Genomic DNA, 17863 nt, shown 5'->3' with positions numbered 1-17863 from the left:
ATGAGATCGGAATGAAAAAATGCGATTTCACATACTACCTCGATTTGCAAGCTCGAACGCAACGAGACAGGACGTGAGCTACACATTTAATTAGATTCCCCGCTATGGTATAAAAAATACAGTAATTATTCGAATGAAATATTGTCGGGAACGTTCGTCGATGAGCCGAATGCTAGCCGAGAAATTGTTTTGGTAGCCTCAGGCACAGCTGGTCGTGTTTAGACCGCTTTCGGTAGGGAGCAATTATTAAAGGAAAATTGCTCCTGGTTTCAGGGTTTTGGTTGTCTCGGAGAGTCACAGGTATAGGTGATTGCGTCTTGATCTCTTTTTTATACTGCTAGGAACGGGAACGAAACCAGTTGGCTTTGCTTTGCTTTTACTCCGCACTTCGGGTGAACACACAACAGGCTACAGGCTCAAACAGTGTCTTTTTTATTTAATTTTAACTTTTTTATAATTGCATTAAGTTCAATATATATTGTGTTAAAGCTTACTTTGATATTTCCTTCACATTTATTTGGTTTATTATTTATTTCTTTAACGGCACTTGGAAAACGTGACGATAGCAAAAGTGCTCCAATCTTAAAATTAAAGATGCTGTTAACAATACCCTCTCTTGAGTCTTGAGGCAATCTATTCAATTCTGATAACAACCTCCTCTCCCCTTCAATCAGGCACAATACATAGCAGTTGCCGCAGAAGGACACTTGCAGCTGTTTCAATTATGGCTTTGCTTAAAATTTGCACGCTTTTGCTTCTGTTTTGCCACGGTGAGATATGAAATGTGTGCATAATGTGTGTTGTTTTAAATAACATAATCATGGTTTTGTGTTTTTTCTGCGCCTTTTTCAATCTAAAACTTATAATCGGTAGGCATGACTGCCAAATTGACGAAAGCGCCAGATGTTCCTGAGTACTTTCCTGAAATCGGAGGTGACCTGAGCAGCGTGACCTGGTCTCACGCCACCAACAGTCTTGTGAAACTGCAGGATGCAATCAATGACCGTAAGGGATAACTATTTAAATTAAAATTAGATTCTGTCTTTGATAATAACGAAAATAAAATTACTTGTCATTCACCGATGATAATTTTCAACGTCTCAGCCGGATTGATGATGTTGGAGGCGGACGTGCTGCTCGGAGTGCTGACTGGGGGCGGCCCTGAAACCATCCCGATCATGGCCCACCCTCCAAATACCGAATCTGATCTCTCTCTGCAGAACTTTCTGGATCAGGTCATTCTGGCAAACGCAAACGGCATCAGGAAAGGTATTAAGCTGGACTTTAAATCTCTGGAGGTTGTGCCAATCGCCCTTGGTATGCTTGGAGCACTTTCAAACCAGGTAAAAATTAATAAAAATGTATTATTTTATTAAATTTAATTTGTGTTCATTTGAATAGATGGGCTTTCCAGCTTGGTTGAACGCTGACATTCAGCAAGGACCAGTGAACAGCACCAAAAATCCAATTGACTCTAATCAATTCTTGACTGAATGCAAACTGAACTTCCCTGAGAGCACCTTGTCTGTGGGCTGGACTACAAGATATGGAATTGACGTCTTTCCACCCATTGTGTCTGGCGAATACACCATGGAAATGGTACAGTTGTTGTTAAAAGTTTTATTTTTTATCATTTCCAATACACTTACAAAATTATTTTGGAATTTAGTCATAAATTTAGAAAAATAATATGTTACAACAACATTAAATTGTTTGCCTGGCTCAGTAAATTTTCAAAACTAAGTAATTTTAGCTCAAATATATGATTGAATATCATAATTGATATATTTTCAGGCAGAAGGCATGTTGAAAGCCTTGGCAGACAATCAGATCACGCAGCCCGTGACCTTCCCTGTGAGGGCAGCCCTGACCGCAAACTCGGAAGCTGCGATCTTGGCCCTGCTGGAAGGAACCCCAAACAGCACCCTGACCTTGTGGGGTCCTGAAACTGACTTTGTCAACGTCGCAGCGTTGAAAGAGGTGGTGATCAAAGTTGGCAGGGAAAGAGTGTACATGGATATTCCTGAAAAACTCAAAGACCAACTAGTGGATGGAGTTAAAGCTGGTGAACGGAGTGGACAAAGCAAAGGATCTCTTCTTGGAGCTGTAGCAACTGTAATTACATCTGTTTTAACAGCAGTGATTTAAGAGAGGAATATTTTACTCATTAAAAGATTTTATCAGATGAAAATCAAATTGTTTTAATTTTGTAAATTCTTATACCTTTGCATATTTAGTATTAATCTACCTTGTAAATAAAAAATACAAGCTTTTATTAAAAGGCAGATAGATTTGGTTCAATTTCTCTTCATCTAGAATTATCCCTTTGAATGGTATGAACTGTTTCGCAGAGCATTCTTTTTCCGGCAAATATTGTCACAGCCAGCTTCCAACGCCATATCTGGCATGGCATACCTCAACCTGTCCGATAGAAACAAAAAAGATGCTCTCCTAATGCTGTATAAATAATTTAACTTTTAATGCAGCTCTAAAAGAGTGTAATTTGCTGTCAATCTGCTAAGCTTATCCGGAAGTCTTGTGGAACAAAGTGTACACGTTGTATTCCTCACTAAACTAATGTAGCTTTTTCTAATGTGGATCACTCCTCTTTTTTCATATCAGCTTCAGTCAAATTATAGTACCACGTTTCAAAGTCAAGTGGTCTCTATGAAAATTTGAGACAAGACAAACAGCAAAGAAATAAGTTGCGTAGGTTATTCGAGCGGGTAGGAGATTCGGCAACTCTTGGGTTAACGCCATCGAAAGCGGTGCCAATGCTGCCAATAAAATTGCAATATTCATTTTTAAAAGCCCCTGCTCGGATAGAACAGTTAGGCAAAAAAATGCTTCAAAAATTATCATATCCTGTGTGAGTAACACACACGTATTGATGTTAACCAGTGTTCAATTTAGCCAGTGCATTGCGTGCCTATGAAAGGTATACTCAACACCGTAATAAAAACAGACAGCACATTGCCACGATATTTGATAGATTGAAGATTAAATCGAACATAAAAGGAAAGGTGTGAGGCAAAATGTGTCATTCTTTTAATAAAATTGCCAAATATAGAGCATTGTATTAAAAGTATCATCTGTGTGAAGATTCGATCCAAACACTTTTAATAATAAGAAGTGAAACTCGATTAGTTTTGTCAATACACGTTTAATCAATTGTCACCATACACAAACACACTTCATTTTTTGTGCTATACAGAATAATTAAAAATTGTTTTGTTCGCCTAACGTTAATATCACTCCAATAGCATAATATATAATTGTATGGTAAGAATTATGGTAACACCGTATTAAAAAGCGCTCTAATATCCAGCTGTCATAGAATCGCGGTATATGAAATAATGAAGTTATACAGTCAACATGGATTATTCTTTTTATTTGCTGAAGCATAATATCAAGTGGGGATCACTGGCGGTGGGTCTTTTGAAAGAAATTGGCACATTCTCGAATATGATATGAACCACGTGATGCAAAGATAAACGTCACATTTACCTTTTTTACAGATATGTTTTTGATAACATCCAGTAGAGCGCCACTGATATAAAAAAGTTTGAATTCATGACATAGTAAGGAGATGTGCTTTGTCATTTATCATCCAAATAAATTTGATAAAATCCCCTTGATTACTTTTGTTTATTGTTATTTCACATCGCACTTTGTCATTCATTCGAGAAGTTTATTAAATAAAAATTTAAAAGCATCGGTAAAAATCAAATGATTTAAATAGAAAATATTTTTCTTGTAATTTCAAACTGGTATCCGTTGAAAGACCCAGTACAAAGAACAATTATTATAAACCTAAACGATTGTTGAAACATTTATTATAAAATAACGACTTTATTAACATTGAAAACAATTTGGAGCGGTAACGACATAAAAACGTTCTTATATACAGCGTTGGACGGCTACAGAGCATTATTTAGACGACAATCAGCAAACAAATTAAACATTCCAGCTTTTCGTGAGGATAAAAATTCGAGCAATCATTTCCGATACTTATTTTGGAATACAGCATTGTATATTTAATTCTCTCGTAGAAAAATTACTCCCTCGTTGTTGAGGAACTTGAGCTACCATGCTTGGGATTAATTATCATTTGCCAGCACGCTCGTGCATTTCGTTCGTTAGCATGTAATTTGCGCCCCAGCACTGATCAAATTTCTAGCTGCGTGCTTTTCATTGTGTGTATATCCACTGTCTGAAGGCCAACTACGGATAGCAAGTTTGAGAAAATAACAGCGCATATTGTAAAGATACATTATGTACAATCACCTTCTTCGCACCAAGCGTCAAATCAAAATCAAGAATTAAAACATAACATTTTTGTGTATAGATAAACTTTGATTAAAACTGCGCCTGATATAAGCATTTTTAGTTTGAGTGTGAGTTTTACTTGGCTTTGATTCTCCACGATGAACATTTTAATTTTGACCCTACCTGCGATTATTGTCAGATATAATTGATTCAATTTACAATATTTTACAAAATTTGATCTCGTTTGTATTCTCCCTGGCAGGCGACGCATCTTGTCGGCGCCAAACTATGCTTTCCAGCACTTCACCCACTACTCTTCACTTGTTTTATTTAACCCTGCTGTGCTTCTCCGCCCAATTTGTTAGTTATGCCTAATAATTTGTTTAGACTAAAACGTCTATGTCTCAGGTGGTGTAATGATCAAATGAGCCCAAGTACTCCAGAGCGGCGCGGTAGCAAAACTGGTACTGCTCCTGAAACAAAAAAATTGTAGATTGTCAACAATGAGAAGTAATTAAACAAAATTGAAATTTTAACTGGTGCCAAGAAAATTTCTTAACTTACCTCAGTTTGAACCATTGCTGTTCTCTGCGTTCTCAAATTCCGGACAGTCTGGAATACGTCCACCGCCCCCTCATACTGCATCCGTTCCAGAATTATGCTCAAAGCAATAAACACTCCTGTTCTACCAACACCGCCGCTGGAAGATGGATTTAAATTTAATGTCAATATCACCACATAGAAAATTCAGTCGTAAAATATATATCCCACCTGCAGTGCACTGTAATTGGTCCTTCCTGGCCGAACTGCTCTTTGGTTTTGTGCACTTGGCCAATAAAGTCTATGAAGCCCTCTCCTGACTTTGGAACACCTTGCTCGGGCCAGTCGACAAACTGGAATTGCCGTATCGTTCTGGACTGGCCGTCTCTCGAGTCAGTTATCTAAACAAGTCTCGTCAAAATCAGCAAATATTACGTGGTAAATATATTTTCAGTAACCTTAAACTCTCTTAAAATGTACTGGGGCATATTGTACTCAGCAATTGGGTCGACCACGAAGCAGTCGTACCGCACTGAACGTTCGTTAGGCCAATATTGGAAACACTTCTCCTGCAAAATGGTAAATCAACACGCCAATTTAAATGTTAGTTTGATTTGCTTCTTCTAAAAAACCTATTATTTTTGCCCATTGAAAAAAACCTAGCTTCTTCATTTTTAATCTTTTTTTAGGATTTAAAAAATTCGGAGTCAACGAGCTAATTTGTTTCTCACCCTGCCAAGCTCTTTGAGCTTCGTGAGCATGACTATGATTGTGGAGTTGTGCTCCCACAGCATCCGCCACAAGTCTTCAGATGTGTGAGCTAGTGGTCCTTGGGTGGCGATGTAGGCGGCGCGGTATTTGTAGCCGTCGATGAAGCTGGCGTTGATGTAGTCTGAGCCCTCCATGCCGCGGATCGGCTGCAGACACACCCTGGTCGATTCGTAGGGCAAGATGTGGACCAGTCTGTTCTTTGGTTTGTTGACCATCATATTGGCGGTGACGAAGCGTGTGCCGTCCGCCAACAAATTGTTTAGTTTCTGCCAAAAGATTATTAAAAATTTAAATTTATTTCAATATTGGTTTCTTACCTTGAATTCAAGCTCCATGCCCGTCGGTTGGTCAGGGGCAACTGAAGTAACAAGCAGTCTTTGCAAGTGCGAGTGCAAGCTTCTAGCAGGAACCTCTGTGTTGCCGCACATGTAGTGCTCCAGGAGAGCGTCGTGTATGAAAATGTACTGGTCCTCGGTCTAGAATTCGCAAAATTAATTAAGCAGCTGCGGATAAACCACTCAAAAATTCCTACCTGGACCATGTAATTCCTTTGTGCTCTGAGACAAGTGACATGACCGTAAATGTCGATAGTTTTTTCGTGTTTCATCCGCTCTATCATGGAGTCGATGACAATGAAACAGCCAGTTCTGCCCACGCCAGCACTGCAGTGCACGATGATTGGTCCTGATTCAGCCGCATTCAGGGCTTTTATTCTCTTTAGGAACGCCAAGAATGGAGCAGGGTGCTCGGGGACACCATGGTCTGGCCAGGCCGTGAACTGCAATTGTCGCACTTCTCTTCTCTCTGTGCTGCCAACCTAGGGTACAAATATGAAAATTTTTACGTCAGATTTATTTTGAGCTTTTATTAATCAACGGTTTATGGTTAAGCATGAAGTTAAAACATCTGACACATTACAAAATATTATTTGTTCTATACTTTCTTTATTAAAAACTTTTACTTTTTTCAAATCTGTTTTGAATATATTTTTTTTAAATTTAAATAATTTGTACAATTCTATTTCAGTACACAGAATTTGCAGCGTTTGCAAATATCAATAAAATTTTAATTTAAAAATTAGTGAATATAATGTAAAGAAGTATTTGCATGCAGTACATATATGTAATTCAAGAATTAAATCACCTTGGACAAATGGAAACTTCTGATACAGAAGGTCGCCAGTTGCTGGACATCATTCGCCGCGACCGTGAAAGGGCCGTAGTTATCAGACCCTCTGGATGGCCAGTATTGGTCGCATTTGATCCTGGCCCGCTCTTCAAGGCGCGTCATCATCACGATGGAGCCACTCTTTGTCTCCCACACCATCTTCCAAAAGGCGGTGAACGTGTCTGCAAGAGGTCCCTGCGTGGCGATGTAAGCATTTGGCTTTCGGTAGCCATCGCAGAAATTTGCGTTGATGTAATCAGAGCCTGGCACACCCGGTTCAGATTGCAAGACGACGCGGCTGTGATCGTAAGCTATCACGTTCGCGTAGCGGTTCTTGGGTTTGTTCACCTCTAGACTCGAGTTATCCCACGTGAATTGTTGGCCAGGCTCGATAGACTAAAAATTATAATTGAATTTTACCATTTTTGTTTTTAGACTTAATACAATTTTTAAGATATCAACTGTCATACTTATTTAATTAAAAATATTTTAATAATATCGTACCTCATACTCTTGTGAGAATTTGATGTTATCATTTGCCTTCAGTGCTTGAACGTGTGATGCCAGATGATTGATGAGGACAGGTGGATGGGCCAGCATCGCCGGCGTCTTAAACTGAATCCGCCGCATCTCCACGGGGTCGTGGGGGTGCACGGGTGGCCCCGTGGGCACAGGGGAAGGTTCCGCGGTCATCAGGGGCCGCGTCACGGTACCGTGCTCAGGTGTCTTCCTCGGCTGTCGTTGCTTGCGCACTACCAGCCCGGCCAACAGACACATGGCCAATACGATGGCGGCGATCACTGGGCCGATGATCCAAAATACGCCAGCCTCGTCCAAATTTCGGTTCACCGAAACTTCTGAGCTCTCCACCGGCACGTTTGGATTGGGTCTTCTAGGGGGCTCTCCTGGTGGAACTTCCCTCATGTTCAAGGAGAGCATTTCGGAAAAGGGACTTGAGGTGTAAAGATGCTGAAAAAATTAGAATATCCCGTTGATTGATTCAAATGTCATTAAATATGTCAGTAGTAGAGAGTATTTTTAAATTGCGGCTTTATAAGCTCACCTTTTGAGGAGTGTCCACAACAGCTCGAACGAAAATTCGATACTTGCCGCCTCGCTGCAGGCGCTTATTTATAAAGCCGTCATAAACTTCACCGTTACCTAGGTGGAAAGTGTACGGAATGTTTCTCTGCGGGAATTTGGCAGCAATGTAAGGGTTGTTGTCAAAATCCTGCTTGCTTCGTTGTTTTTCAACCAGCTAATAGTTTAAAATTAATTTCTTGCTTTAAACGTTTTTCAAATAAATTACTTCATCAGTCAAAATAGCATCAGGATGTTTTGGAGCATCTTTCACATCAGGAACAACGATTAAATAATAGTGACTAATTGGTCCGTACTCCTCCGAGGCTTGCGGCAAAATGACTTGGATTTCCTCACCGCTGACTACGCCGTAAAAGTCTGGTTTGACCATCGGTTGAGGAGCTGTGTTTAAAAAAATTGAAGCCAGTCTGGAATGAAAAAATTTGCAGCACTCACCGGCCATTTGCGTCGTGACAGCAATTTTTGTCGGCGGCACGTACTGCCTGTCCGAGGGAATGGCGCTGAGGTTGACGCTGTACGTGGTGAAAGGTGACAACTCATTGATGGAGTAACTTCTAGAAGTGGCCTCGAGCAAGATGGTCCTCCTCGGGATCGTTTGTATTTGAGTTATGCCTTGCGAGTCGACAAACTCCTTGCTTGCGTCAAAGGAAATCTAAATGGAGGGATGTCCAGATTACTTTCTCGGCTCGAGTTGGGCCAGCTTGTGCTTACTTTGTAGTTGATTGGGTTTAGCCGGATCGGAGGCGACCAAGAGAGGGTCATTGAGTGCGTCGTCACGTCTTGCGCACGAAGATTCAGTGGCACGTCTTCCGGCTTCACTTTGACCGTAATTTTTTCAGACAACCGACCCAGACCCTGAAACGCAGCGAGTCAGTCACGCAATCGGCTCGACATGCGAGTCCAGCGGGTTGCATACAGCAATAATTCTAATTTCAAACAGCAACGACTCTACTGCACGCACGCATTTCATTTATTAAAATAATAATTTTTTACAGAGTAAAACCCTAGTTTATGAAGTTTCATGATTCCATAAATTAGCAAAAGCTATTATTTTCTTTTTAGAAATTAGATTTTTAGATGTAGTTAGTACCGTTTTGGTTCTGGCTGCCACTGCTAGTGCGTATTGGGCGTATTTTTCCAATGAAGTCAATTCTGCAGACTCGGTAACACCAACCACCTTGTGCTGCCACTCGTCCAGGTCCTCAACCGCGGTCATCGTGTAGAAAATCTGCACAGCAAACTCGTCAATCATGTGCCTTGGACCTTAAATTCTTAAAGTTTACCTGGTATCCAATGACTTTGCCTCTGCTGGGCACGCTCTCCCACCAAACCTCGACGCTCGACTCGCTGGTGGCGACAGCTTTGATGGACATTGGTGCACGCACAATGTCCCGTTCGGTTCGCACGATCATTTTCTCGCTGTACGGGCCTGGCCCTTGAAGGGTGTGCGCCCGCACCTGAAGGATGTACTCGGAGTGCTCCTCCAGGTCAGTGAAAACCGCCTGAGCCAGATAAATATTTCGAAATCAAGAGTTAGCTACGGATACTTTTAATTTCTGTTTTGCTTCTTCTTCAAGCGGATCAAAGATTTTTGGTGTACTTTTGTAACAACGAGGGAGAGATAAATACAACATTAAAATACATTCAGATTTTATGGAAATGATCTTCTCCAAGCTCTGAGAATATTCAGACCAGCGTTGCAAATACAATAAAATAAGAAACAATTTTGTGCTCTCTCTTTAAGTGATGAACGGATACACTCTAGAGTTTTTTTTTACTATTTTTATATTGACAGGATCTTTCAGCAGCTCCGCCATTAGAGAGCATCTGGCGTTTTTCCACACCGGGACCGAAAACAAGACGACACGGCAGGCGGTCGCCAATTTTCGCCGGGCTTACCTTGTTGTGCGTGATGTTCCTCTCAATGGGCGCCTCCTGCTTTTTGTGGAAGAGGACCGTGTATCTCGTCAACTGGCCGTTCCTTCTCTCCTTGGGCGGCGGCTTCCAGTGAACAGACACAATGTCCGGCGTTTGGAAGTGGAACGTCACATTGATGGGGGGCCCAGTCGGTGGTCCTTCGGGAGTGAGCAGGTACTTGACGGTCTCCTGGCCGTAACCAATCGTGTTTTGCCCGGCCACTCTGAATTCGTACTCGACTCCTCTCTCTGGAAAACAGCGGACCATCAACGGCCACTCCACTTTGCCAAATGCGCGCCGCTCGAGTGTTTGTGCTAGGCTCAGCGTCATTGCTGGAACCTGGATGCCCGATTTGAAATGGTCGAATATTGAATATTGTGCATGTTTCGAATGGAAATTGAGCTGATTTAATTTCACTTCTAAGGGTTTAACACTAGAAGAAATATTGATTATTTAGCATAAATTAACAAAAACTCCAAAAAGAGGAAATTTTAGTGTTTTTGATTATTATTAAAATGTAATTAAGCTCTTGATTTTTTGTCCACAAAAATTCAACTAAAGCTTTGAATTGGTTAGAGAGTTAAAAATAGTTTTGGTGGACTTGAAATTTATGCATTCTGTCACAGGATTTTTCGAGGACAAAAGCAGCCCTTTCCTTGACAGTGCGCAACGTTAAGTTGGGATTTATATATTCAAATGTTATCAGAAAAACTTCTAAGAATGCGAAAAGCGTTTCAAGCGCATGTACATTACGAATAAAGAGAGCGCAAAGTTATTTGCCAGCATTTTCCGCGTCTCGAACGCGCGAATGAAAATTCCTCGGCAGCGTAAAGTGACAAAGGCGCTGGAGGGGAATAATTCTAAGCGCACGGAGCTAAACAAAGAAGTAATTGCTTTTAATTTCCCGTGTGTTGTTGGCGCAATTTTCGCCGGCCGGCCATGCAAACACAATTAAATTTCATGCTCACCGAGCTGCTCTATGCGGTGCGTGAACGTGTGGCTGTTCTTCTGCACTTCCACCCGGTCCTCGTGGTCCTTGACGCCGTATCTCACCCGGTAGCCGAGCAACTCGCCGAACGCCTGCGAGGGACGAGACCACTCGAGCTCCAACGTCACGGACGGCTCCCTCTCCAGGATCCTGCAGGCAAATTGTAACGCGTGACGCCGGAAAACCAGCGGAGGGTGCCGAGGCGAAATTGCAAATGAGGTCAACCCGCACAGCACTATAAACGTACACAATATAAGTAGGCCGCATCCCAAAACCGACTATTTATGAATAACTAATTCATTTTAACAACATAGCTAGGAGTGTATGAAATATTAACATTTACCTCAAAGTGCTTACAATAAATGAATTTTCATCAGTATAGTTTAGATTTCTAGACGATTTTGGGGTTCATATAGACTATCAATTTTTTCAGAATGCAACTAAATGCAAAATTTCAGTGGTTGCAAATATACTTTAATCAATTTTTGCTTTGAAATATTGATTTAAGGTCAAATTAATTCAGATGGATTTGACGGTACATTCAATAGTACATAAATAAACAGGAATAAATTTCCCTTGGGACTATTAGTCTGAAACTTTTCCCAAAGCTCTTCAAAAATCAACATCCGACTTATTCGTAGCTCAACAGTATAACAGGATCAATCAAATCCGCTCATAAAATTTTCTCATCCAACTTCGAACCATCTCTACAACTCATAACTAAAAATAAATCATTTTGACGAATAAAGAAAAAACATGACGATAAAATGAAAAAATCATGATCCTACACGACCAATTTTTAAGACTTACAATTCTAACAAGAGCGTTTGAGACAAAAAATTTGATTGAATCGACTCTTTTTTTAGAACTAACAGATATCAACCGAAACTTATAAATAACTTTTAAACCCCCCTGAAAAATCGAATCTTTGGTGACAAGAAACCTTGCAGAAAGTGCAGATCAATTCGCGCGTGTTTTACTGTTTTTAGGCTGCATCATATCGAGTCTTATTTTGGGCCCACATTCGGAAACAGACGCGGGAGTCATGAAATTTCAAGAATGATTTTACTGATTTAAAACTGGACAGATCAATAAACCACAAATAATGGGTCTTCACCTCCACACGTTTTTTAATCAGGATGATCAGTATACAAGAATAATTTTTCTCTTTAAAATTTTCACTTTCACCGGTGTGATGTTTGTATATCACACAGAGTAAAGCCCTTCCGTAATTTTCTTTTATTAAACTCCAACCATGTGTGTAGTTATAGTTCATTTTCGCGATTAAAATATGTGGTTGGACAAACTGAAATAATAAATCAACGGAGAAATCAATCTACGCGAATTTTTCCTCTTTCTGCCACATTTTTCGTTTTCCAATAGACGGATTTTTTACTCTTTGAATAACGTGCAGAACTAAGTTAGCGATAATTGTAAAAATAGAAACATATTTATGCTTCAAATAATTTAAAACGAGGATATCGTGCGCCTACTTAAGTTTAAATTTGATTAAGATTTAAAACTTTATGTAAATATTATATCTAAAAAAATGAATTACACTTTTTGAGATTATCACATTGTTTCTTCTTAATGAATTGTCATGTATGCACTGCACGCTCAAAATCTACACTGATAACATGATCAACAGAATTTTGACGGTAATACAACGCAACCGGGTTGCATAAAATATATACCTATATGGCGAAGCTATTTATAGCATTTATAACTTTCAACAAATATATTGAAAGACTAAATTAGGTTCGATTGAATCCCATTTCTTGCTTGGAATGATAAAGCTCGCAAAGTTTGTTTGAGAAAATGAAGGTGGGATGCCTTTCAACGTTTGGAACAAATCGAACACGTTATTATTTGGATCACGGTTAGTGCCTGAGGAAAGCGGAGAGTCAAAGGAACGCAAACAAATAATTAAATGCGAAATGTCGAAATGGCAGCTCGTGAACCACGACCTTTAGTCTGATTCCACAGCAACTTATTAAACTACCGCCCTCTTTTGCTATTCAAAATGAATTCCCACTTCCCTTCCACGCCAAAACAGTTAAAAGTGCTCACTTCAAATTCACGGTTGGCCGGTTCGGAACTCCGCCAGGAGTGTGAACCATCACCGAGTTACTCCTGTCGCCGTCACCCTTTCTCGTCAAAGCCGCCACCTGTAAATCAGAGAGCGAAAAATGCTCAAAACTCTAAACACTCATCGCACTTGTTTTTTGGAGGATTAGATGTTTTTTGCACTCTCGAGGAAAACGCTCTATTGATTTCCCAGGGGACTCTAAAATCAAATCCACAAAAAATCTGCCTTTGAGATCGAATCAATAACTTTGAAATTGGATCAGAAAATAACAAAGCTCGGAATGCTAAAAAGGAAATTATGTACCGCGTGAGAGAAAATATTCCAATCTCCGTTTACGCACCTGCACAGAATACTGGGTGTCTGGTTGCAAACCGGTGACGTTGAAAGTTTCCATGTTGCCGCCAATCACGTCGAAGCGCATCGGCTCGTTCAGCAGATTCTTGCTCTGAATATTTGATCGCGAAAATAGGCCATTACCGCCGGGCGAACGGGAACTTTGGCTGAGCTCACTCACCTCGTCCTTGATCTCCTGCACGTGCACGTGGTAGCCGCGAATGAGGCCGTTGCGTTCCTTGTCGACCGGTGGCTTCCAGTCCACCCTGACGCTGGTCGAGTTGATCGGGGTGACGCGCACGTCTTGCGGCTCGCCGGGCACTAAGGGTGCAAACTCGATTTTAGTGGCCGATCTCGCCTTGGGCCGTCGCTCTTTGAGCCACAGAGAATGTGGCTTTAACACCGACCGACGAGTTTGCTCTTCCAACTCGGCGAGGCAAAAATTTAGCGGCTCTCTGCGAGGAATGCTGATTCAAACGCTATATATGTGGATATGCTTGGGGCTGCCTTTTTTACTTTTACTTTTATTTGAGCAAGAGTGGAGTAAAGTAGTTTTAAATTGGATAATTTGACAAAAAAGACTTTTGACTGGATAGAAGCTACAAAGCCTTCACAAAATTCCTCCTAAGAGGTTTTTTTAAGGACTAGATGGTCTAAATAGAAAAGTAGACTTGAATTAAAGTAAACTTCATGGTTGATAATAAATTTGGAAGCCTTTTCATGGATTTTATTTTACATTTTTTTGCAACTGCACATAATTTTCAGGACCAGGAATCTCAGAAAGTGTCCATATGCTGCTTAAAATCGGAATAAAATGTATATATAGTATTCATTTCTGAAAATTTCCGTGAAAACTTATGATTTCCAATATTTAAACACGGCTTCGTGTATGTATGAAATTTAATTTTCCTTGCTTGCTGCATTATACTAAAAGAAAATGCTTTCTTGAAAAATTTACTGCATTTCCTAGAAACTCAATATGTTCAAACCTCTCTCCAACTGTTTTCTTTGTCTTTGCTTGAGATATTAAATGCATGAAAGCAGTAAATTCTATAAAAGTTTTTCGCTCCAGACTATTTTCATTCTCAATGAACAAAGAGAATGATTATTTCATTGAAAGTTGACCGCATAAGCGATTCCGATTCTGACACACTGCTTAATATCCACAAAGATATCGATCTTCCGGTTTGAGCATAAAATTACACGTTTTTGCGCAGAGAAGCCGGTGAACTAAAAAAAGAAAGGCAAATATATATATTTGCGGCCTAATCATCTCGGTTTACTGTTCTCTCCATTATGCAGCACTTTTTCCCGTCACAATTAAACTAAAAACCGAGCAAACAAACAATTAGCGGAGCCAGAGCCGAGTTGCATTACTCACGGTCTCTTTTTGTTACGCGCGCGGCTGGTGCCGCCCGAGGCAAAAAGCAGGCCATTTGTCCGGGCAAATTCGCTGAGCAAACTCGTCGACAAGCCAAAACAAAAGGCTCGTCGGCTGGTAATTAAAGAAAATAATTTGCCTCTGGTGCGAGCTAACACTGCGCACTGGCTGCGCCGGCAAACATGTCAAACACAACATCTCGTTCTGGTCGTTTTTGCGGCGCAGAATCTCTGCACTGCATTTGAATACCAACCCAAAAAGCGCTACGCTCAAAAAACTAGAAAAAAATTCACACGAAAAAAGAGACGTCGGCTCTGTCTAGCACGGCGAACACACAAATTATGTCCAAAACACAAAAATGGCAAAAAATTGCTGGTGTACTTACTGCGCACTATCGAGCAGCGGAACCAACCACATTAGCCGGTTTGTCAAAAATATGGGGACAAAAATTCAATTTTAGGTCAAAATGCAAAATATTTTTCTTCTCTCAAAAGGGGCTTGTGTTTCAAAAATTCGTGTTTTTTGGTATTCAAATGATGCTGCTGTAGCACGAACAGTTCGCGGTTTTTTTTTGTTGCAGACTCGACAGAAAAATGCGATAAAATTTGGTGCTGGGTGCGGTGCTTCAGAGTGCTCGCTCACACATGTATTATTTAGGCATGCAAAGGTGAATATGGTGCGTGAGTGCGTGTGTTAGTGCGCTGTTATTGGCAGCCACGCTGTTTTTGCTTTGTTTGATTGCGTCTGTCTGTGTGTGTGTGTACGAATGTGTGTAGGTGCGAGTATCGTGTTTCTGGGCAAATATTTGTCTCGGCGACGGGGGGAATCGGGTTTTGTTTCGCGTCACTTTGCGCCTCTCTCCCAACTCGAAATAATGAATTTCCTTTTAATGGGCGTGCGACGCAAATTTTTTTCCGATAAAATTCATCTGACACTCATGAAAAATGGAACGCCAGGGTAAAGACAAATATTCCGTTGACGGAGACGAATGCGAATTTGAACAGGGCAAAAACTGTGAAAGTCTGAAACATTAGGATACAGATTATTTTGAAGTTCTACGAGGGTTGGGAATCTTTGACTGGTTTTAGACAAAAAAAAGATGACCAACGATTTTCGTGCCAAAAATATCACATTTTTAGAAGTTAAAATTTTTTAGCATGGCTTTAAAGTCTGAAAAGAGTTAAATTATTAAAGATTTAAGACGAAAATAAACCAGAATCTTAATTTTTCACTATCTGAAACCTTTTCCCAAGTTATTTAAATGTCAGCTAATTATTTTATAGCTCAGAATATGATAAAAAATTGTACAGAAAAATTTACAATTAAAAAAAAACCACTAAAAATATATTTTTGGGTTAAACTAGGCTTAACAATCTGTTTCCGACAGAATTGAAAATATAAATGATCAAACAGTATGACAATTGTTGCGATTTTAAGCTTAAATTTAGCTAACATAAATATCTGGATTAAAATTTTAGAAACGGAAAAAATAGTAACATAAAAATCAGTGTGGCTCAAAAGTCTTAAAATTATTTGTGAAATGTCCTAAAGTAACACAGACGCACAGAAGAAATAGTCTTATGCAGTGTCTAGAATTCCCAACCCTACTTTCTCGAGTCGGCCAAGTTTAAAAGTGCCGCAGATTCCAAAATCTTTCGAATAAATTTTGGCAGAGACTGCAGGAGATTTTCCTCGCCCTGCTAGAGATAAGATCACGTTCGGCCCTGCACACCGAGTTTGCTCGTCGCACGCCCATCCTTTCATTAACTCTTACAAAGTGTGTAACGAGCGAGAGGCAAACGGGCTGTAATGAGCGTGTTGAATATTCATTAACAGGGCAAAAAGTGTGGTTTTGTCGGCGTGGCGTGAAACGCACCATCTTCGTCGGTGCGCACCACTAACGGTGGTGTGGGCGGGTTGTCGCCCAGGCTGCTGCCCGCCGAAACCCACACCCGGTAGTCGGTCCACTTTTTCAGCTCGTCGACCAGCACGTCCGTTTTCGAGCCGTTCACGGTGATGGTCATCGCTTCCGAGTCGGGCCGTGATTGCTCCACAACCTGATTGCAACAGATGGTTGAAAACACGCGTTTCCCACGGCTGACACAATGTAATTGCCAGAGGGAAAGTGAAAAAGGAGGGGTGCGAAAAAAAGGCGCTCAACAGCCAGCGCATTTGCATGTTCAAATGATAAATTTCGGGTTTGGCGGCGAATTTCCACCATTTCGTTGGTAAAAAGCTGGGTTTCACTGAATTCTTTAGAGCTGTGGAATTCCATATATATTTATTAAAATTTCACACGTACCTTTGTGGAATAATTTTCAATCATCAAAAATAGATCGAAAGTGGACATTTTTAATAATATATATGTGACTTTAAACGTATTTTGCCAAAAAGGTGTATGTTGGTTATGGATGTTTTCAGTAAAAGATAACAGGTATGTATGTATTTTATTTACGGAAACAATTTTAACAATTCGGAAAAATATCAATCATTTGGTAAATAAAGACGACTTGTTTGGTCGGATTTTTCTTTATTTTATTGGCTATTCTGTATCTATGTCATTTGATGGCATCAGTTGAGTGACGAAAAAATTATTTTAAAAAAACAACCGCGCGAAATGCCATCTAAAAATGGTTAAATATGAGTAACAAAATCTCAAAATTAACCTTTTTACTCTCCTCATTAAAGCCAAATAAAAAACGTTCATTTCTCTGAATAAATGATCATATTTTAAGGCTAATTTACTGCTTGGAATTCATTGCAACTTGAATAAGATCGGAAAAATGCAATTAAAAGGAATGATTTTGGGCCGAATTGTTAACTATTTTGAAGAACTGACGTTTCAAAAGATCTGCTTTAGAAAAAAGCCTAAATATAAAAAAAGACAATATTTCAAGTGTAACGATCAGTTCTTTTCCCTCACGATTCAAGACTACATTCCACAACTCCAGAACTTGATTTTGTTAAGTGTGTGTGCGACGTCTCAAGGGCTTCATCTTGCCTGAATTTTGTAGTAGTAGATGCGTCCGGTGCGCTTGTCCTGCGGGGGCGGCTTCCATCTGATCCTGATGGCCCCGGAGCCCTCGGCCACGGCTGTCACGTTCTGCGGCGGCAATCCAGGCACTAAAGCGATCAAAAAATTGCATCTCTCGGCGTCGAACGAGATCGGGCGCCAGTTAATGCCACTCGTGCCAGTCACTTCAAGATCATTAGACCCCAGGAGTGTATCCTCTTTGGAAAATCGGATTTTTTCCACGAATCGCGTGTTTGTGTTCGATTCCTTTTCATTTCGTGTATTGAAGTATAG

The 17863-nt window shown here is 40.3% G+C and overlaps 2 protein-coding genes across 7 annotated transcripts in view; one reads left to right on the top strand and one right to left on the bottom strand.

Moving 5' to 3' along the window:
• The first annotated feature begins 84 nt into the window (after positions 1–84).
• On the top strand, positions 85–2196 carry LOC135945831 (protein FAM151B). 5 transcript variants are annotated; one of them, XM_065493735.1, is made up of 6 exons: positions 167–300; positions 675–770; positions 874–1005; positions 1105–1343; positions 1402–1599; positions 1795–2196. In XM_065493735.1, exons 2-6 carry the CDS (start codon positions 725–727, stop codon positions 2146–2148), a joined length of 969 nt encoding a protein of 322 aa, XP_065349807.1. In that variant the 5' UTR covers positions 167–300; positions 675–724; the 3' UTR covers positions 2149–2196. The 5 variants fall into 5 exon arrangements, with proteins under 5 accessions (XP_065349811.1, XP_065349809.1, XP_065349807.1 ...); XM_065493736.1 differs by lacking the exon at positions 167–300 and adding an exon at positions 353–392; XM_065493739.1 differs by lacking the exons at positions 167–300; positions 675–770 and adding an exon at positions 85–107.
• A 1517-nt stretch (positions 2197–3713) lies between these two features.
• Positions 3714–17863, bottom strand: part of Lar (tyrosine-protein phosphatase Lar) — an 80953-nt gene continuing 66803 nt past the window's right edge. Inside the window, exons 15-36 of one of the 2 annotated variants that reach the window (XM_065492433.1) lie at positions 17558–17679; positions 16433–16613; positions 13357–13496; positions 13183–13287; positions 12824–12921; positions 10734–10903; positions 9748–10013; positions 9132–9350; positions 8939–9076; positions 8560–8703; positions 8284–8500; positions 8057–8229; positions 7811–8005; positions 7252–7716; positions 6724–7143; positions 6113–6397; positions 5898–6056; positions 5541–5846; positions 5268–5378; positions 5041–5210; positions 4834–4969; positions 3714–4742 (exon numbers count right to left, since the gene is read on the bottom strand). In XM_065492433.1, the coding sequence (XP_065348505.1) occupies positions 4674–4742; positions 4834–4969; positions 5041–5210; positions 5268–5378; positions 5541–5846; positions 5898–6056; positions 6113–6397; positions 6724–7143; positions 7252–7716; positions 7811–8005; positions 8057–8229; positions 8284–8500; positions 8560–8703; positions 8939–9076; positions 9132–9350; positions 9748–10013; positions 10734–10903; positions 12824–12921; positions 13183–13287; positions 13357–13496; positions 16433–16613; positions 17558–17679 (4289 nt within the window). In that variant the 3' untranslated portion in view covers positions 3714–4673. The remainder of the gene's footprint in view (positions 4743–4833; positions 4970–5040; positions 5211–5267; positions 5379–5540; positions 5847–5897; positions 6057–6112; positions 6398–6723; positions 7144–7251; positions 7717–7810; positions 8006–8056; positions 8230–8283; positions 8501–8559; positions 8704–8938; positions 9077–9131; positions 9351–9747; positions 10014–10733; positions 10904–12823; positions 12922–13182; positions 13288–13356; positions 13497–16432; positions 16614–17557; positions 17680–17863) is intronic. The other variant, XM_065492434.1, reaches the window with a different exon arrangement.

Source organism: Cloeon dipterum, chromosome X (genome assembly GCF_949628265.1).
Source record: "Cloeon dipterum chromosome X, ieCloDipt1.1, whole genome shotgun sequence".
In the NCBI taxonomy this organism is placed as follows: domain Eukaryota; kingdom Metazoa; phylum Arthropoda; class Insecta; order Ephemeroptera; family Baetidae; genus Cloeon; species Cloeon dipterum.
The sequence above is the reverse complement of the archived record's forward strand: the minus strand, read 5'-3'. Positions and strand labels throughout refer to the sequence as shown.

Coding starts and splice junctions, on each gene's coding strand:
- LOC135945831 (XM_065493735.1), top strand. CDS start 725: ATGGCTTTGCTTAAAATTTGCACGCTTTTGCTTCTGTTTTGCCACG. Junction 1,006..1,104: donor GCAGGATGCAATCAATGACC/GTAAGGGATAAC, acceptor TCAACGTCTCAG/CCGGATTGATGATGTTGGAG. Junction 1,600..1,794: donor GCGAATACACCATGGAAATG/GTACAGTTGTTG, acceptor ATATATTTTCAG/GCAGAAGGCATGTTGAAAGC.